Source organism: Rhagoletis zephyria, unplaced genomic scaffold, assembly GCF_001687245.7.
Source record: "Rhagoletis zephyria isolate East Lansing unplaced genomic scaffold, Rhagoletis_zephyria_1.1 Rzeph_scaffold_01411, whole genome shotgun sequence".
Taxonomy (NCBI): Eukaryota; Metazoa; Arthropoda; class Insecta; order Diptera; family Tephritidae; genus Rhagoletis; species Rhagoletis zephyria.
In genome coordinates, this window is record NW_016158495.1 from 111370 (window position 1) to 128322 (window position 16953).

Below are 16953 nucleotides of genomic sequence, written 5' to 3' on the forward strand. Positions count from 1 at the left end.
AGCAGTCCATTTTCATACAAAGAAAAATTGCCATTTTGTTGAGAACGCTATGATTCTCCCCTTGAGGTATTGTTGAGAAACAACGTTGGAGCTTTGAGAAATACCTTAGTTCTCAACTTAACCTCATATTGAGCTCAAACCTAAATGTTTGTTGGGGATGCTCAAATAATTAAAAAACTATAGGTCTGACCTTTAATAAGATAAGAATTACGTAACTATCTGAGATTCGAATGCTTATAAAAAACAGGGTGCCTTTTAAAAAAATTACTAATATTCTGATCCGATTAATTTCCATTCCTGGAAAATAATAATTTATTTTCCATATCTACCTATTTAGCTCGCTATAAGCACACATTTTTCAAACCAGTCGCAGCAGAAAGTATTAAAAATGAATTACAAAAACCAAGATCGACAGATTCTCCAAATTCTGAAACAGCCAATGAGCATGAAGAATTCTTTTTAAAAAGCTTTAGAACAACCTGGTATATGTATCTGGTTTGGCTTGTAAGCGCTGTTTAAACACCGATCTCGCCATTATGCTAGATTCTAATTGTTTCTTCAAAATTCTTGACATCCGCATTCGCATCAGCATCCGCGGATGTTAGCTGTTAGATATTCACATCCGCGGATGTCTAAAATTCCACATTTGCAACATCCCTAATGTATATATCTTCGTTTAAAGTACAAAACCGCGCATCGTGGGTTTGAAAAACCTCGTAACTGACATTTGTGCCTAAAATGACATTTGCTCACCGGAAGATCCTGACATCAAGCCTTATCCCTTTATACCCAAATATCGATAATAATAGACTGGCGCTTACATATATGTTAGTGTTTGGCCGAGCTTCTCCTCCGATTTGTGGCGTGCGCCTTAATGTTGTCACACTTTTATGAGAAGCTGTTCTTCATGACAGAAATAAACTCCGAGATTTGCCATGGCCTGCCGACCACTATTAGAAAATACTTTTTTGTTATTTTATTTTTTGATGTTGGGTCGAACCGGTCTTGAACACGGGTCCCGCGGAATGGTAGCGCAGACTGCTCACCACTACACCACAGCGGCCGCCAAAATCGGCATTTAGATCAGTGTTGCCAGGTCATTGAAGTTAGAAATCGTCATTGGCATGTTAAAATCGTCAACATATAAAAATTTTAATAAACAGAACCAGGCCTATTTTATAAATTGACAGTGTAAATTTTGCCACGACAGGACAAAATTGTCGCCAGTCATATGAAATTTATATCTAATTCGTATATAATATAACATTTGCATCATTTTAGTTTTTACAAATACGAAATCACTGAAAAGTATTAAAATGCGCGCAATTACATTATGAACGAAGTTGCAAAATTCTCCTGGGAAAACTTTCCAACTGAGAGTGACAACTGTCAGCACCATTGTCAGACAATTTCAATTTAATTTATTTTTTCAGATTATTGTACAACTAAGACACTGTGCTCTTTTATATGCATTTCAGCTAACATTTAAAATCTTGTTATAAGCATTTTATGAAAAAAAAAATCTTTACAAGTATTGTTGAAGTACAGCAAATACCTTAAAAATTTAAACTTAACATATCAGTTCCGCTAAAATATTGAATAATTTCGATTTTAAAGGCTGCTCCTATTCAATCCAGTTCTGACACTTTCCGGAATCGAGTTCCACAGTTTTACAGCGCTAACGAACACAGACGGCCAGATGTAAGGGAGTTATATTTAGGAACAATCAAGCTGTTATGTCTCCGAGATTTGGTAAGTTGAAGCTTATCATGCAAATATTTAGGAACTTTATGCTCTAGCAGTTTAAACACAAACATGCAGTTTCTTGCGGCCAAATAATTTAATATGCTACATCCCAGAATTTTATCTCTCCATGGAGATATGTGAGCATAACGATTTATCCATATACATACCTCGTGACATTATTGAATGATACACTAATCTTTTTAGTCGAAATTGAATCAAGTATGCTGTAAACTAATTCAAAGTACGTTAAGTGGGGTAAAATTAATTGCGAAGCAAGTTTTCGCCGAGTTTCCTGCAGTGCACAGTGGGGCAAAAAAGGTTGCTGTGGACAAATTAATTTTGAGAGCCCAAATATGAACCGATTTCAAGTTTCTTTTTTTTTAAATAAGAGATAATTAAATTTCGCGTCTATCTATCTATGGCGATTTTAAAAAAAGCTCTAGTTTTTTATTTATTTAAAAACGAAAGAAAAAAAATGTTTACCTTACAAAAATGGGAGTTATTGAAAAGGGGGCGTGGCACCTCCCATACAAACTGAATTACTCACATTAGAATGTGTATGTGGTGTGAGAAATTCAGTTTGTATGGGAGCTGCTACGCCCCCTTTTTCAATAACTCCTATTTTTTCCATGAGTTTGGCGTTAATATTATATATCACTGTACTAAATTGCAACACTCTACGATGAATACTTCCAGAAATATGTTGTCTGAAAACTTCAATTTGTATGGGAGGTGCCACGCCCTCTTGATATATCGAAATTGCTTTTGATCTATTATCATCCTTTAATAGTCTGTCGAGTCGATGCCCAAAATTTCAAAAAATATCGGTATAGCTGTTCTCGAGTTTTTCGAACAGAAAAAAAAACAACAAAAAAACGGCTTTCAAAATGTATATTAGATAACAAATTAAATACATTTTTTCATTAAATCGATCCTATGGAAAAATGTTTATGAATAATTTTTTAAATAATTGCAGACATTTGAAATTAATTTCAAGTATTTTCCAAAAAAGTGGAAGCGTTCAAACGTAAAATTTTTTCTTTCATTTTTGAACATAAATAAATAACAAACAACAGCTTTTTTTAAAAATCGCCATGGGTAGATCGACGCGAAATTTAATTTTCTTTTATTAAAAAAAAAATAAACTTGAAATCGGTTCATATTTGGGCTCTCAAAATTGATTTGTCCACAGCAACCTTTTTTGCCCCACTGTGCGGTGTATAGAAAACAGAGATTCTTAACCTAAGCAAAATGACACATACATTGTTAAATACTTTGGTTACATGGTCAGAACAGCTTAACTTCTTATTTATAATAAAACCTATGTTCCTTATCTTGTCAGTGGTTTTGAGGGCAGAGGTTCCAATCCATAATGTTGGTATGTTATCGGTGGCCACACAATGTTTACCTAAAGGCATGACAAAAGACTTTGCAGCATTTAAACTTAAACCAATTTTCACTGCCCAACACAAAATATTAGACAGATCACCTTATAACATAAATCTTCAACAGACCAATGCGATTAGAAAGATATAACTGAATATCATCAGCATACGCATGCACATGAACAAAGTAAGAATAAAATAATTTGATTATATTTGACATGCTTCAGATAATGTCCAAGAAATTAATACAACAAAAAAATCAATCCTTTTATGGGCATATCGCCGGGTCATTACATTCCAGTTGCGATAATATGATGGATCTTAAATTATTTAAAAATAAGGCTGACGTTTTTTTGTCGAATGTTGGTAGCAGGGTTGTTGCGAATATTCGCATTATCAATGCGGATCTTTTGCGAATGCGAATATTGGAGGGACCGAAAATAACAGTTATTTTTTTAAGAGTTAAACTTGGCCAAATATTGAAAAATATTTAAATAAAATATGTTAGTTAATTACCATAGAACAAACTTTGGGTCAGGTATATGAAATTCTTTAGTATTAAATTATAAAATAAATATAAGTGCGTTCGTTATTTCTGTTTAAAAGTTATTTAAGTCCTCTTTCATATGATACCAAAATTGTTTAATTTAGATAAGTGTTTTGTGTTTGTTTATTATACGGAAAGGACTTTTATTTCGGAATAAAAAATATTTGGCCAAGCTTAAGTCGTAAAAAATAACGTGTTATTTTCGGTCCCTGGAATATTGTGCAAGTGCACTGATAAAACACGGAAGAAAGGATTAAAAATGAATTACAAAAACTAAAATCGCAAAACGCTGATGACGTTACAGGTTCTCCAAATTCAGAAAGAACCAAAGGAATGAGAATGAAGAATTCTTTGGAAAGCAGCGGCGTTTAAACCACGATCTTGCCATGATGCTAGATTGTGAAGATGAAAGTCAGGAGTAGAGATGGGCACGTGAGTAATTTTGGCTCACGTTCACGCACGCTCACGTTGATGGTTTTTTAAATCACGCACACTCACGTCCTGCTATATTTTTTTCAATCACGTTCACGCACGCTCACGACGCCTTTTATCACCCATGTATTGTTACAAACGCTTGGTCAAACGCCTAGCAGGGGCTGGAGGCACTATTATTATTTTAACAAATTTCAGATATACATATGTATCTATTACGAGTATAAAAAAGAATTGGTATCAATATGTATTCAACGTATGTAATATTAAAACGACATTAGCTCATATTTTTGTTTAAAAATAAAATTTTGTCGAGGTTTTCACCAAGCAGTCGTGTACGTCTTTCTAAAAGAATTCTGCCTGACACAGAAAAAGCCCTTTCACTAGTTGCTGAGCTAGCTGGTATGTTTAAAATTTGCCTTGAAAGACTTCTAAGAAGGGGCAAATCTTTAGCTTTCTCCCAAAATTTTAAAACATTGTCACAACTTTTGTTTTCCGTTTTTTTTCAAATAAATCTGTGTTTCCGTATTAATTTCTTCAAAAACTGTTTCTGCAGATTAATTTGTCGCATCTTTGAATTCGTCAAAAGTTGCACGGGTTTTTGCCCTTTTCGAGGTAGAAGGAATATCATCATCCAGAATTTGGGAATCGTGCTGAGGGCGAGCGCTCTTTTCTTCAAGTGCATGCCTACCTAGGTTAGGTTAGGTTAGGTTAACTCGGCTGCCCTAATCCCTCAGGAAAAGGGCACACTTAGGCCACCAAGGGCCCGTTGTGATGCCGTATAAGAGACTCCATATGTCTCTCCTCTTACCCTAGTAGTGGAACCACTTCGTAGCTCTGATGAAGCGCACAAAGTCATAGACACTGGCTGAATCCAGTTCGGCCAGACATTCAAAAGAATAATGGAGGAACGAGCATCGGCGAGCTCTCGCCAGAGCAGGACAGTGGCATAAGTAGTGCTCCATGCTTTCGATTTCCTCCTCATCGCGGCAGCTACGACAGTAGTCGTTTGACTGCAAACGCAGTCTAGTGGCGTGGATTCCCATCAGGCAACGCCCGGTGAGAACTCCAATAACATGCCGCAACAGTGGTCGCTCCAAGTGGAGAAGAGGGCGAGATCTACGCTTGTCAAGCTTAGGCCAGATATGTCTTGCTATCCTGCAAGTAGGCTCCGCAGACCATCTTATATTAGCCCGTCCGACAAAGTTATTCTCAAGCCCGAGCTTGCAAGAAGATAGCGGAATGCCCGCATTACGGGCTGTACTGATTGCAGGCAACAAGGTTCCTTTCCTTGCTAGTTCATCTGCAGTACAATTTCCTGGTATGTCTTTGTGGCCTGGCACCCACACAACATTAGTGACGTAACACCTTGCCAGTTCATTAAGAGTACGTCTACATTCCAAGACAACCTTCGACGTAGATTTGTCACTATTAAGTGCTTTAATAGCCGCTTGGCTGTCAGATAAGATTGTTACCGCCTTCAGATTAATTAGAGAATCGATCAGCCAACTTGCAGCTTCATTTATTGCTGTTAGTTCAGCCTGAAAAACGCTGCATAGATCTGGCAGACGGAAACTGAGGCTAAGTGAGAGTTCTTGCGAGTATACCCCACTTCCTACCTTCAGATCCAACTTGGAGCCATCAGTGTAGATGGCTGTTGAGTCAGAATACGATATCAGGACCGAATCCTCCTCCCATTCTTCCCTTGAGGGGATCTTTGTCTGGAAATAATTCTTTAGTCCCGTAGACGGGACTGTGTAGTCCAGGCGCCTAAAGTCATCTGGAAGATTTTCCAAGATCCTAGAGTGCCCAAACCTCGTGTCACTCCATTTGATTAGCGCATTTAATCTAATAGCATTACAGCTTGCCTGTAGTTTACCATATAGGTCCACAGGTAGCAAGTGAAGCAAGGTCTCTAGGGCTTTAGTCGGCGTCGATGGTAACGCTCCCGTGATCATCATGCACGCCACCCTTTGGACCGCTGTTAATTTGTTTCTTATAGTAGATTTATCTACACACGGCCACCAAACCATTATGCCGTAGAATAGAATGGGACGCACAACCACTGTGTACATCCAGTTCACAATATGAGGCTTCAATCCCCATTTTTTCCCAATCGCCGATTTACAGGCATACATAGCAGTTATAGCTTTCTTGCAGCGCTCTTCTATATTGCGCCGCCAAGTTAACTTTCTGTCAAGAATAACGCCCAGATATCTAACCTCCTCCGAGAAAGTCAGTACGATACCGTTCAAGGAAGGAGGTTGTAGCCGGACAGCTTTCGTTTTCTTTGANATTAACTTTCTGTCAACAATAACGCCCAGATATCTATCCTCCTCCGAGAAAGTCAGTGCGATACCGTTCAAGGAAGGAGGTTGTAGCCGGACAGCTTTCGTTTTCTTTGAAAACAGAACCATGGCCGTTTTTGCCGGATTGACACTAAGTCCTACTTCTTTGGACCAGGTATCCACGACGCGTAAGGCGCCTTGAACTAAGTCACATAGAACTTGGGGGTGCTTACCAATTGCCGTCAGGGCAAGATCATCCGCGTAAGCAATGACTTGGCAACCTGTGCCTTGCAACCGTGACAGCAGGGTATCCACAGTTAGATTCCAAAGAAGNACCTTGCAACCGTGACAGCAGAGTATCCACCGTTAGATTCCAAAGAAGTGGGGAGAGAACACCGCCTTGTGGGGTTCCGCGACTTACATATCTTGTAATAGATACCTCCCCATGTCCGAATAAATAGTTCTACTGTCTAAGAGGCGACGAACAAACTCAACCATAGGGTGATCCAGCCCAAGGCGAGTTAGGGCTTGAAGAACCGCTCCCGGGAGAACATTATTGAAGGCACCCTCGATGTCTAGGAACACGTCTAGTGCAAATTCCTTAAAAGCGAGAGCTTTTTCAATGGTGCTGACAATACTATGCAAAGCTGTATCCACAGATCTACCTTTCCAGTAGGCGTGTTGACAGCTAGAGAGATTATTTACATCAATTTCCTGTCGGATCTGCAAGTCTACAAGTCTTTCCAGAACCTTGAGAAAGAAAGAAGTAAGGCTTATCGGTCGAAAGTCACTTGGTTTAACGTGGGAGGGTCTACCTCCCTTGGGAATAAAAACAACTTTCGCCAGGGTCCAACCCTTGGGTATGAAACTAAGCTTGATACAAGCCTTATAGATTAAGACAAGTATCGGACATAACACGTCAGATGCTGACTGAAGTTGGGCAGGGAAGATACCATCCATACCTGGAGATTTGTAGGGCTGGAAGGACTTTATGGCCCAGTCCACCCTTTGCACATCAATAAAGTCCGCTGAAGTCAACAGCCGTTCAGAGATAATAGCCGCGGTGTTGGGCTCCGCAGTACATCCTGGAAAATGCGCGTTCATTAGGACTTCAAGCATTTCCTCACGAGATGACGTCCAGTCACCATTTGGTTTCTGAATATACATCGGGTTCGTCGAACTTTTCGCAAGCACCTTTCGCAGGCGATTTCCCTCCGACTGACCCTCTATGCTATCGCAGTAATCCTTCCAGGAGTCCCTTTGGGCTTTCCTGGTGGCATTTTTGAATTTCTTCAGGGCTGCCTTATATGCAGCCCAAGAACCATCGCGCTTTGCCGCATTAAAGAGTATCCTGCTTTCCTTCCTTAGAGAGGCGATTTCTTTGCTCCACCAGTGTGGCTTCTTCTTTCCTCTCGGAAGTACAAGTGGGCAGGAAGCAGATAAGGCCGAATTACAGGCGTCGGTAGTGCAATCAACGGCTTCCTCAATTTGTTCCGATGAGCCTAACTCACCGAGAGAAGCAAGGTTTGCGAGAGAAAGCTCCGCTTCATCAGGTGGAGACAGTAAGCCTAGCTTACTGAGAGAAGCCTTGTTGAGCAAATTCCCCGAGAGTACTTTCCTAAACTTAGTCCAGTCAGTACGTCTCTTGTTTCTGTAAGCNTAAGCCTAGCTTACTGAGAGAAGCCTTGTTGAGCAAATTCCCCGAGAGTACTTTCCTAAACTTAGTCCAGACAGTACGTCTCTTATTTCTGTAAGCGGCCGAGGCCGGAAGTTCCAAGGAGATTACAAATGAGAGATACATGTGATCAGAGAATGAATGGTCGCTCAGTACCTTCCACTCCCTAATACTCTCAAAGAAAGCGCTAGACGATAAGGTAATATCTAATACCTCCTTCCTATTTGAGGTTACAAAAGTGGGCTTATCACCAATATTACAGATGGCTAGATTATATAATAATATAAAATCAAGTAACAACTCACCCCTCGGGTTGATGTCGGTAGATCCCCATACCGCGTGATGCGCATTCGCATCGGCTCCTATGACTATGGGAAACTTCCTCGAGTTGGCCTCTTTCACCACGTCCAGTAACCGAGCGGGAGGGCAGTCTTGGCGATCGTAGGCCATGTAGGTACTGACCAGCCAGAGTGTTGTGGATTGGCTTTCCACAGAGATGCTCACCGTATCTTCAACGCTGAACTATGTGAGTAAATTATAAGAAACACTTTTTTTGATTAATATACATGCCCTGATCTTACCTGTTACAGGGGCCGACACTATGCGGTAAACATCAGAATTAAGTCCACAAACCCTGTGCTTAACAACCCAGGGCTCCTGGACAAAAACTAGCTCCTCCCCTCTATCACTGAGGTGCAGGAGCAGAGCTGCAGAAGCTGCTTTAGAGTGATGAAGGTTTATTTGTAGAACCTTCATCCACAGCTTATAAAATATCGTCCCCGTCCATCACTTCTGGCGGGGTTCTATCGAACGCCTCAACGATGGTATCATCGGCGTCCTCTGAGTCCGACGTCAGAAGCAGGTTCCCGAACTTCCTCGTCCACCGGTTAAGTACCGAGCCGTCACCAGAAACAGATTGCGTATCGCTATCTGTTTCCGCTGCCGAGTCTGACCTCACCACCGGGAAAATGGCCTCGAGAACCTCCTGGACCTCTTGGTTAGAAGAAGGACCGCTCAAGGCGTTTTCTGCTTCAGATATAAGGCCGCCTTGAGGCGGAAGATTGTCAGCCTCGGGTTCACCCTCGGTGTTCCCCGGCTCTATCATTTTACCCTCATTCCCTTTTTGGGTTTTGAGGGTAATGGAGTAAAAGCCGTAGCTAATTACTCCCTTGCAGTCAGCAAGGATCGGGAGAGACTCCTCGTTTATCACCAAGGTGATGTAACGCTGCTGCTCCCTAACCTCGCTGACCTTCACTACTTTCCAATCAAGGGCTGGTAGTGCATCATTTGAGACCTGGATGATATCCAGAATCTCCTCAGGACTCGAGGGTTCCTCTGGGACCCAGGCTCTGGCTCGCGGCTTACAAGGGATTTCATCCCTGTGCACTGCCACCAAGTCAGCGCTGGGCCACAGTTCCCCAAGAGAAGAAATTGCTTCCTTATAAAGTCGCGCCGACCGTTCATCAGCGCAGGAAACTAATTTGATGCGGCCTTGGTAGAGACCAGCATCGCGGACAGTTGGCGCAGGGCCAGGATTTTTCCGGAGAATCTCCTTGTACACCCGGCAGAGACCCACCAGGACGGACCTCCAGTTGTCGGCCGTCAGGTTTCCTTCCGGGTGCCCCCTATCCATAACTGCCAGGATCAAGTGGTCCTTGGCCACATCACTGAAAGCCCTCAGAGCCCTTGGAGGGTTAAGAGGGCTGTTAGCGTTAGAGGTTTTGGGCCTCTTAGGAGCAGCATCCACGTTGTCTGCTGACCGTTGCCTTTTGCTGCCCAGCTCCCTAGGACGAGAGTGAGTGGGTGCAGGTTTGTTGGCGGCATTTCCTTCCTGAGGTCGCTCACGACTTTCGGAGAGAACGCCCCTCGCCCTCTCAACCACTTCCCTCATACTCTCGGGAACCGGGTCATTGCCGAACTTCCTCAGTAGTCTAGAAGCGGCTCTTCTGTCCCTCTTCGCCCTGACTGCTGGTCGGACTTCTTTTTTGGTCCTCGAACCACTGGGACCTGGGACGCCTTTGCGTTGATCCGACTTCTTACCCTCAAGGGGCTTGCGGTCGGTGGTGCTGTCCGTGCAGGACTTCTGGGTGCCAGTATCGCCTTCACCCGGCGCCGCTTTGGAGCTGCCCTCAAGGGGTGTACTCGCAGCTTCCAGAGATGTGGACGACTGGCGCGAGAGGTCAATTGGCCGTGCAGGCTCCGCTTGCAACCCAGATGCCAGTTGGCCACTACCCACCAGGGGTTTGCTGCTACTCACGCCGGGCGCAACATTCAGTAAGGTTAGCCGTTTATGCTCCTTCGGGACCGCTCCAGCGGCTACCGAAGATGTCGTTTTTAGACAGACATTAACGCCGTGTCCGTCGGCGGCATTTTTACCCGTGCAGGGATCCGGGGCTACATTTTTCGAGTTCATTTATCAGCTGGTTCGTTGGTCGCCTACTGAGCCGAAACCGTTCGGCGACCGAATATATGGGTAAGGGGAAAAACGGTCGGCCTCAGCAGAGCCCCATGCTGAGGTAAGTCCACCGTTACTCCCGGAGGCGGACAGGTATCCGGGAGGCGCCGTTAGAATACAGTCGGAAAACCCCGTGACTGCAAACCATCCAATGGGCACGGTGACGCATGACACCCTGGATTTGGGGGGCGTTTTATACCAACCGCCAGGTACCCCCTAGAAATAGCCTAAGTATGCCCACCCCAGCCCCCCTTGGGCGAGCCCGTACGGCCTACCACTAGACCTAGACGAGGCAGGGGAGTTTATACCTCGGCCTTGGCTAGGCCCCGCCTGCTTGCACCACTGCGGCCATAGGAAAAAGCCTACCTTGCCACAGCGGTGTAAGCAACGATGCCCATTGCCCAGTCGGCACCCGCTTGGAGGATATATCTAGGAGGATTTTCGCCAACCTGCATGTCTACCTTAGTCTGCATGTCTACCTAAGTTATCTTGAAGCATTGCTTTTACTGTCCCTATTATACGTTTGCGCTGTTCTGCAGATATAAACTGTAACTTTTTAAACGGAGGATTTAAAAACAATCCCAGAAAATGGATTGAACTTGGTTGGAATCTTTTATTTAAAGCAGTAGTTGTGTTTTTCTTCAAATCGATGATGACTTCAGAATCAGAAGCATTCGCCCAACAATGCTTTTGTAGTTTTTTGTACCACAGAACGTGCTCATGGATGGTTGGATTTAAATCCGCGCAGAAATTCTAACAACTTTTCCAACAAATTTGCATTTATTTTAGATAGTTTATGAAGCTCATTTCTTTCTATTAATAATTGTTAAACTTCTTGTCGCCTTTCGTGAATGCTTGATAGCAATATAAATAACGAGTTCCACCGTGTCTTACGAATTTATTTTAGATTACAATACTACAAATAAGTACATACATACATATGTGAAAATGACGTGATTGACGAAAATTTAACTCACGCACACTCACGCACGCGAAAATTTCAGGCACGCACGATCACGGATGTGATTTTTCACTGAAAGCCGCTCACGCGTGAAAAAGCGTGACACAACGTGTCACGTAAAAAAGCACGACTTTTGCCCATCTCTAGTCAGGAGTATACATCCAACATTTACAGCCGCGACGCAATTCTCAAAAAGTAATTATTGCACCACAAAAAAAAAAAAAAATATAACTGAAAGTCCTCTCAACTGGTGCAGCGTCAATCGAGAAGAATTTACCATTTTGTCAAGTTTAAAGTTTGTCGCCTCGAGCGAGTAGTTATTTAGAGGCGTAGCATTGATTCACGACCCTTTAAGAAACAGGCTGTAACCAGAAAAGGCAACAACAATACCTACTTTTTAATAAAAAGTTTTTATTAAGTACAATGTTCCAATTTTTAAATTCATGTACTAAAAAAAAACATTATAAAAAAATTACTACCCTTTTTTATTTACCTAAATCACCTAATTTATTTCTTAAAAATACTTGACATCCGCATTCGCATCCGCATCCGCGGATGTTAGCTTTTAAACATCCGCATCCGCATTCGCATCCGCGGATGTCTAAAATTCCACATTCGCAACATCTCTAGTTGGTAGTTATCTCGAAAATAAATTTCAGTTTAATAACAACAAATTTGGATATTCGAATGGCTTTTGCCTATAACTTACAATTCTTTTTTCACAATTTACTGACCTTGTAAAAGAGTTTTGCATACAAGACATAGAGTTACTCTTACTCTTAGATACTCTTTTCAGCGAATTCTTAGTCCTTCAAAGTTTTTGCGTAGTTGAAGTTAATTTAAGCCACGAGGAAACATAGATGAAGTCGTTAAATAGTGGTACTTTTCCACAGTTTGAAACGAGTATTTTTTTTTGTAATACCACACTCAAACGAAGCATCTGGGAGTATAAGGTTTGCTTCCTGGCGCAAAGAGAGAAACTGGCTTCTACTTAAAATTTTTTAAAGTGAGCTTCAAATTAAAAGTAATTTTAAAATTAAACGTATAGAATTATTTGACTATTTAAAGACTGAAGATGGAAATGATCTCATTATTGCTATTCAACAATGTCAAAAATATAAAATAAATTATTGGCTTCTGTGTACAATGAAGTGTACACTCGTTTTAAAATGAATGACACTTTTATTTTTTATGAACTATGTTTTATTTATATACCAAAATATTGTTAAAAATAAAATAAGTAAAAAAAAATATTTTTTAAAAACAAGCTTTTATTTAACATTTACAATCAAAGGAATAAAATAAAGTAGTGTAACAAAAGATTATTATGCAAGAAAATTTTGTCAAAACTGCAGTAAAATGAATAAAATAAAATAAGTTAAGATCTCGTTAAAGTTACTAAAAGCCATTTAGTGAAAGGAGTTAATCAAACTCTAATGAAAATTACTAACTATTTGTACTAATTTACTTCATTTTTAAAAAAGCTTGTCGCGCGAATACCAAACCGGCATCTAAATATCTGCATACATACATATACATACCTCACCAATAATCCATGTACGCTGAATTCGCCGACAAGCTTTTTTAAAAACGAAGGAAATTAGTACAAATTGTTAGTAACTTTCATTAGAGTTTGAATAACTCCTTTCACTAAATGGCTTTTAGTAACTTTAACGAGACCTTAACTTATTTTATTTTATTCATTTTACTGCAGTTTTGACAAAATTTTCTTGCTAAATAATCTTTTGTTACACTACTTTATTTTATTCCTTTGATTGTACATGTTAAATAAAAGCTTGTTTTTAAAAAATATTTTTTTTACATTATTTTATTTTCTAATTTTTAGTCCATATATAAAAGCGTTGTATGTTAAAAAGTGTTATTTTATTTTATGTACAAAATTTTACATTAGATATTAAAATAATTCAACTTGCAATGAAAGAGAACAGAAGACTATGCAAGCAAAATGTTTGCTTGCGTTTTGTATAAACATACATATGTACATACGTATGTACATATAGCAGCAGTTAATTTCATTTAAAGAAATGGCGTGTCGTCCATTTAGCATACCCTACCTTTAACTTGCTGGACTCTTCCCACAAGGTAGCTACATAGAAGTTGAATGGAACTACCAGAAAATGCAAAGAAATGCATAAGTTTCCAGCAGAGCAAAGTATGGTCGACCGAGTCAAATACCTTAGCAAAGTCTAACAGGCAGAGAAGAGTTAAATCACTATTATCAAATGGCATTCTAATGGCATCTAAAATCTTAATCATAGCGGTAGCACAACTGTGCTTTACAGCCTAATTCTGTGCACTTGACAATTTAACAGAAAGCTGACAAATAATCACGATTTTTATCAAGTTTAAATCTTTTCGGCATTCTGTGCATAACTTGATAAAACTAAAAAGCTTTTACACCCTGTGCTTTTCCCCACACTATGGTGAAAATCGTAATGTAAACAGAGCTCAGCTGTTTAGTGCAAGAAACTGCCGAATGGAGTCCTCAAAAACGTAAGAATTTCAGTTTTACATTACTTTTATATAATATAAGCTATGTTACGCATTTTCTTCCAAACAAAATATGTACGAAAGTTTTTCTTACATGGAAGAAAGTGCGTAACACCGTCAGCAAACAATTTTTCAAAAATCAACAGGATCTTTTAGCAATATTAAACTTGCACTTTAGTATATAAAATTAATTAGGCTATTTATTTTTTCTATAAATTCTAATTAAAACATTTGTACTTTTGATGAAACTTTGTTAAAAGTTTCTATTTTTTGCATAAAGTTTAAAGTTTCGATTTTGTTAGATGAGTCATACTTTTATAAAAAAATGCCGAATAAAATTCCTAATTCAAAACATGATGAGCATATTAGGCACATCCCTGTACAATATTGAGTTTGAGTCGAGTAGTTCATACTTCAAAAAGTAACATATATACATATGTATAAATACATACAGTGAAGCAAAATAACCTGGGACGCGACATTTTATCAAGTTTTGGTTATTTCTCTTTGGCTAATTTAATGTTTAATATTTTTGTATGAAAGTATAGCTGATTACTTAACAAAAACCATATAAATCCAAATTTCCGACTGTGTACAAAAATAATGAAAGTTTGCAAAATTTCACCAAAATTTCTAACTTTTTATCAGCATCTTTAGAAAAAATGTAGCTTTGGGGTCCATTAAATTTGAGTAAATAAGGTCAAATTTGAAGTAGCTAGGACTTAGGTTTGATTTTTTGTAATTTTTTTTTGTTGACGGTGTCACGCATTTTTTTCCATAGAAATTTCTTCGAACATTTTTTAATATGGAAGAAAAATGCGGAGCACTGTCAACATACAAAATTGTCAAATATCAACGGCAAGTCGTAGTTACTTCCAATTTGCACCTTATTAAACTCAATTTTAATGGACTACAAAGCTGCATATTTTTTTTAAATGTGCTGATTAAAAAGTTAGAAATTTTTGGTGAAATTTGGCAGAATTTTCATAATTTTTGCACAAAGTCTGAAATTTGGATTTATATGTTTTTTAAGTAATACTTTCAACAAAAATATTAAACATTAAATAAACTTAAGAAAAATAATTAAAACTTGCTAAAATGTCGCGTCCCAGTTTATATTTGGTTCACTGTATGTACTTTAGAATGATAATATAATAACTTAAACAAAATGTAATGTGATTTCACTATAATCTTGAACTGTAAACGTAGTTCGTAACCCATTTAATTTGAGTGTAATAAAGTACTTTTGTTCAAAGTGAAAAAGTCAAGATTTTTTTTAAATTTTTTCAGCATTAAGAATTTGATTATAGTGTTGAAATATATCTGGATCTTGTTCTCTCTCCTTCGCGGGTATACTGCGAGAAATCAAGGGAATTCATTGCCGAATCGTTATATTCTACGACATCGTTATCCACCTCCATCGCTTCAATGCCCGCTTTTGTTATTATGTTGTGAAGGATAACACAACTCGCGACAATGAGTGATGTTGTTTCGTGGCAATAATGAAGCACTCGGTGCTTTAGCAAACATCTAAAGCGGGACTTTAAAACTCCGAATGCTCGTTCTATGCTGTTCCTAGCAGACGCATGCAATTTGTTGTATTTGACTTCTTTATGGCTATTTGGAGTTCCTACTGGCGTAAGAAGCCATGGCTCCAATGGGTAGCCTTGATCACCAATAAGCCAAGATTCTCTTTGGTGAACAGTAGTCCTGGTATGCTGACGTATTAGTTGCTCCCGTAGGTCAGACGTTGCCCATATCCCAGAATCATGCGTCGCCCCAGGAAATTTTGTGTTTAGGAATGTAAAGCACAAACGATGATCGCATACCTACGAAACAAAACTCATATAAATTGTATTTGTCAAAGAAATTGTAACTTACCGCTTCGACATTAATGCTGTAGAACCCCTTTCTGTTTAAATACAAATTAAGCGGGCGTTCTACATTGTTAGACGGCGGAGCAACAATAGCGATGTGGGTGCAGTCAATTGCTCCTACTGTGCTTTTTATTCCAAACTTTCGAAAAAATCTGATAAAACACAAGATTTCAGATGACACTGTTTTTCTATAAAAGTTAATTCGCTTTTAATACCCTGTTTTAATTATGGTTTCTTCCTCAATCGAACTGGGAAACTTAATTTCTCCGCCTTTAACCCTTGTAATGAGCTTTGTCACAGCCCGCAAACTTCTTGAAAAGGACGACTGGCTCATTGGCAAATTGCAATTATTTCCCACGCATTTCTGATACGATCCGTTGCCAAAAAAGTTTAATACTGCCAAGACGCGTACAGTAAGAGGCAATGAGGTATTTTGGTCATCATGCGGTTCCAAATCATTAATAAGACTCCGGCACAATTGGCGGGTCAAACGAAAATGTTGCATGAACACGTTCTCACTCAAGGAAAATGGATCACTGGCATCCCTCAAGGACCTTAAATAACGCGAGCGGTCTCTATTTTGTTCATGTTCCTCTTCTTCCCACAATAATAGTAAAAGAAGCATTTCTTCTTCCATTTTTACTAATTAGTTAACACAATTTTGAAATGTTTGAAGCAGCTTTAAAATTTCAATTTGAATCGTTCAAAAATTTGTTAATTTGTCAAAGGCATTTGACATCTTGACAATTTATCAAGAAAAAAGCTTTTTATTTTTGACATAGAATACGAAACACTTGATAAATTGTCAATATTGATAAATAAACAAGATGGTGAATTTATCAAGTGCACAGAATTAGGCTGTTAGTCTAAAGCAGAGGTGGGCAGCTTCGGCAGAGCATTTTTGTAGTGTGCGTGCAATCAATGTCACTGTGTGCGTGCGCACAAGTCGTGCGGTTGAATGACCCTGCAGTGAAAAGCCAAACCAGTTAGAAAAAATACTAGTTCATTAACTATTATGTGCCTACCAGTTCGACAATTTCGAAGAACTTAGGCGATCAGCGACATCTGCCTTTGAA

The 16953-nt window shown here is 39.5% G+C and overlaps 1 protein-coding gene across 1 annotated transcript; it reads right to left on the bottom strand.

Moving 5' to 3' along the window:
• Nucleotides 1–15468: 15468 nt before the first annotated feature.
• On the bottom strand, nt 15469–16730 carry LOC108363920 (putative nuclease HARBI1). The gene is made up of 2 exons (XM_017617449.1): nt 16093–16730; nt 15469–16029 (listed from the first exon to the last, which is right to left on the bottom strand). The coding sequence occupies exons 1-2, from the start codon at nt 16512–16514 to the stop codon at nt 15768–15770; spliced, it is 684 nt and encodes a 227-aa protein (XP_017472938.1). The 5' UTR covers nt 16515–16730; the 3' UTR covers nt 15469–15767.
• Nucleotides 16731–16953: the final 223 nt, after the last annotated feature.